The sequence below is a fragment of the Echinops telfairi genome, unplaced genomic scaffold (assembly GCF_000313985.2).
Source record: "Echinops telfairi isolate 266 unplaced genomic scaffold, ASM31398v2 ScPeMD7_7469;HRSCAF=8507_1, whole genome shotgun sequence".
Lineage (NCBI taxonomy): Eukaryota > Metazoa > Chordata > Mammalia > Afrosoricida > Tenrecidae > Echinops > Echinops telfairi.
Window position 1 is genome coordinate 115,446,847 of NW_022111373.1, and position 2,079 is coordinate 115,448,925.

A 2,079-nucleotide genomic window follows, 5' to 3' on the forward strand; every position below is an offset into this window, starting at 1 on the left:
TTTCTCCTCCAACGGCTGTGTCTGGGACTCACTTTGTAGTTCCCATATTCCTGGTACCCACAGTAGGATACATTTCCAGAGAGTCTCAGAAATGGCTCTGATTGTCTTTTAAGAAACATTTGCAGGAACAGCACCATGCCAAAATTTCCACCATGCAGCTATTTCTTTGGCATATGGTGCTTCCATGAGGCATGGCACCCCACCCTCTTCCTACACCCCTCCCCCCACATCCCCAGCTGAGGAACTCCTTCTCCAGGTATAGACACACAGACGTTGGGTCCCAGGACAGAGCTTTTCAACGGTGGAGGATTGATCGAAACGGCATGGATTTAGGAAGCCGGCTTCTGAGTGTCTGGCCGGAGACAGTTACCCAGTGGAGATGGGGTAACCGATGAAGCTTTTATTCATCTGCTTACTACTGGGTTTCTTGGTTTTTACCACTCTTCATCTCCTGGGTTCTCTTGCCCTCAAGTTGTACATTTTTTTCCTAGGGGGTAGCCATTATCTACTGATGGATCAAGTGTCTCAAATTCTTCAAGATCATGGTCATAATGTGACCATGTTGCAACAAGATGGAATTTCTTTGATTTCAGGTATGTGTGTTTTTCTTACTAATTCCTGGCTTACTTGATCTTATCTCAGGTAACAAGCAGCAAAAACACTTGTTTTGTTTTTTGCTGCAATTTTAGGCTGTGAGAATGAAAAAGCTGTGTGTGTGTGTGTGTGTGTGTGTGTGTGTGTGTGTGTGTGTGTGTGAAGAAATTGGTAGTTTTATAAGGTTCACACACCACATCTCCTTATCTCTCCCGGTTATCTGGATGCCAACTCTATCTCAGGCGACTCCCCACACATTATTTTGGGTCACTTTGATCACTGCCACTTCATTTTGTGGGTCTCAATCATACCAACGATCATGAAGATCGCCCAGGATCACAGGATGGCATGAATCAATGCCAAGTCAATGGTAACTAGCAACAACAGCATGGCTTTAAAATCTACTGAATGTAGGTGTTCAGTTAGGAATGTAACATTCCTAATATGTAAGCATCGGTTCTCTTCCTGTCTCATAGGATACGTTTCCCTCCTGTTATGAGACCTGAATTTAAGAAAATGTTCACTTCTGTACCCTTATTTATGAAGCTAGTTTCTAATCTCTCATTGAATAATTCTTGACATTCCAGTGATTGTCTGTGAGTTTGTATGTAGTGATATTAGAAGAAGTTATTTTTACTGGCATACACTTCACACATATCATACAATTTAATCATTCAATCATATTAGGAAGAGCTGTGCAATCATCTCCATCAATTTCAGAACATGAATATGTCATGCAGTCCCCCAACCTCTTCCCCTCTGAACACCTGGTATTTGGAAATCAGTGATATATTCTATATTTTCTAGAGTTTATATTAAGTGTAAGCAAAAGTTATGTCTATTTTACTCTGGCTTATTCTGCATAGACATTTTGAAATTGATCCATGTTATTTTGTGTAGCTATATAGTTCATTCCTGTTTATTGTTCATTAGCAATGGGTCCACAGGTGACAAAAAGAGGATTTGTGCTGACTACTAACCTATAGGTTCACAATTCAAGACCACCCAGTGGAAACCCACAGGGAGTCGCTGAGTCAGCATTGACGTGATGATTTCTTTACTTTGATATGTCCTTGTTATCCTAATTGATAACATCTGCCTAGAAAAAACTCATTTCCCTCCAAAAAAGGCCACATAGGATTTCAACATATTTGGGGTGGTGGTGGGGATTGAGGAAGAGGTTACAATCTATTACATATGGATACTGTATACCATTAGACAGATAGATAGAATCTATCACATACAGACATACCATTAGATAGATAGATACGATCCATCACATATAGATATACCATTAGATAGACAGATAGAATCCATCACATATAGATATACCATTAGACAGAAAGAATCCATCACATATAGATATACCATTAGATAGAATCCATCACATATAGCTATACCATTAGATAGATACGATCCATCACATATAGATATACCATTAGATAGATAGAATCCATCACATATAGCTATACCATTAGATAGCTA

At 39.5% G+C, this 2,079-nt stretch overlaps 1 protein-coding gene across 1 annotated transcript in view; it reads left to right on the plus strand.

Annotated features, from left to right (window-relative positions):
- LOC101662508 (UDP-glucuronosyltransferase 3A2) overlaps positions 1 to 2,079 on the plus strand; it is a 24,493-nt gene that overhangs the window by 1,221 nt on the left and 21,193 nt on the right. Inside the window, exon 2 of the mRNA XM_004698358.2 lies at positions 492 to 593. Coding sequence (XP_004698415.1) covers positions 492 to 593 — 102 coding nt within the window. The remainder of the gene's footprint in view (positions 1 to 491; positions 594 to 2,079) is intronic.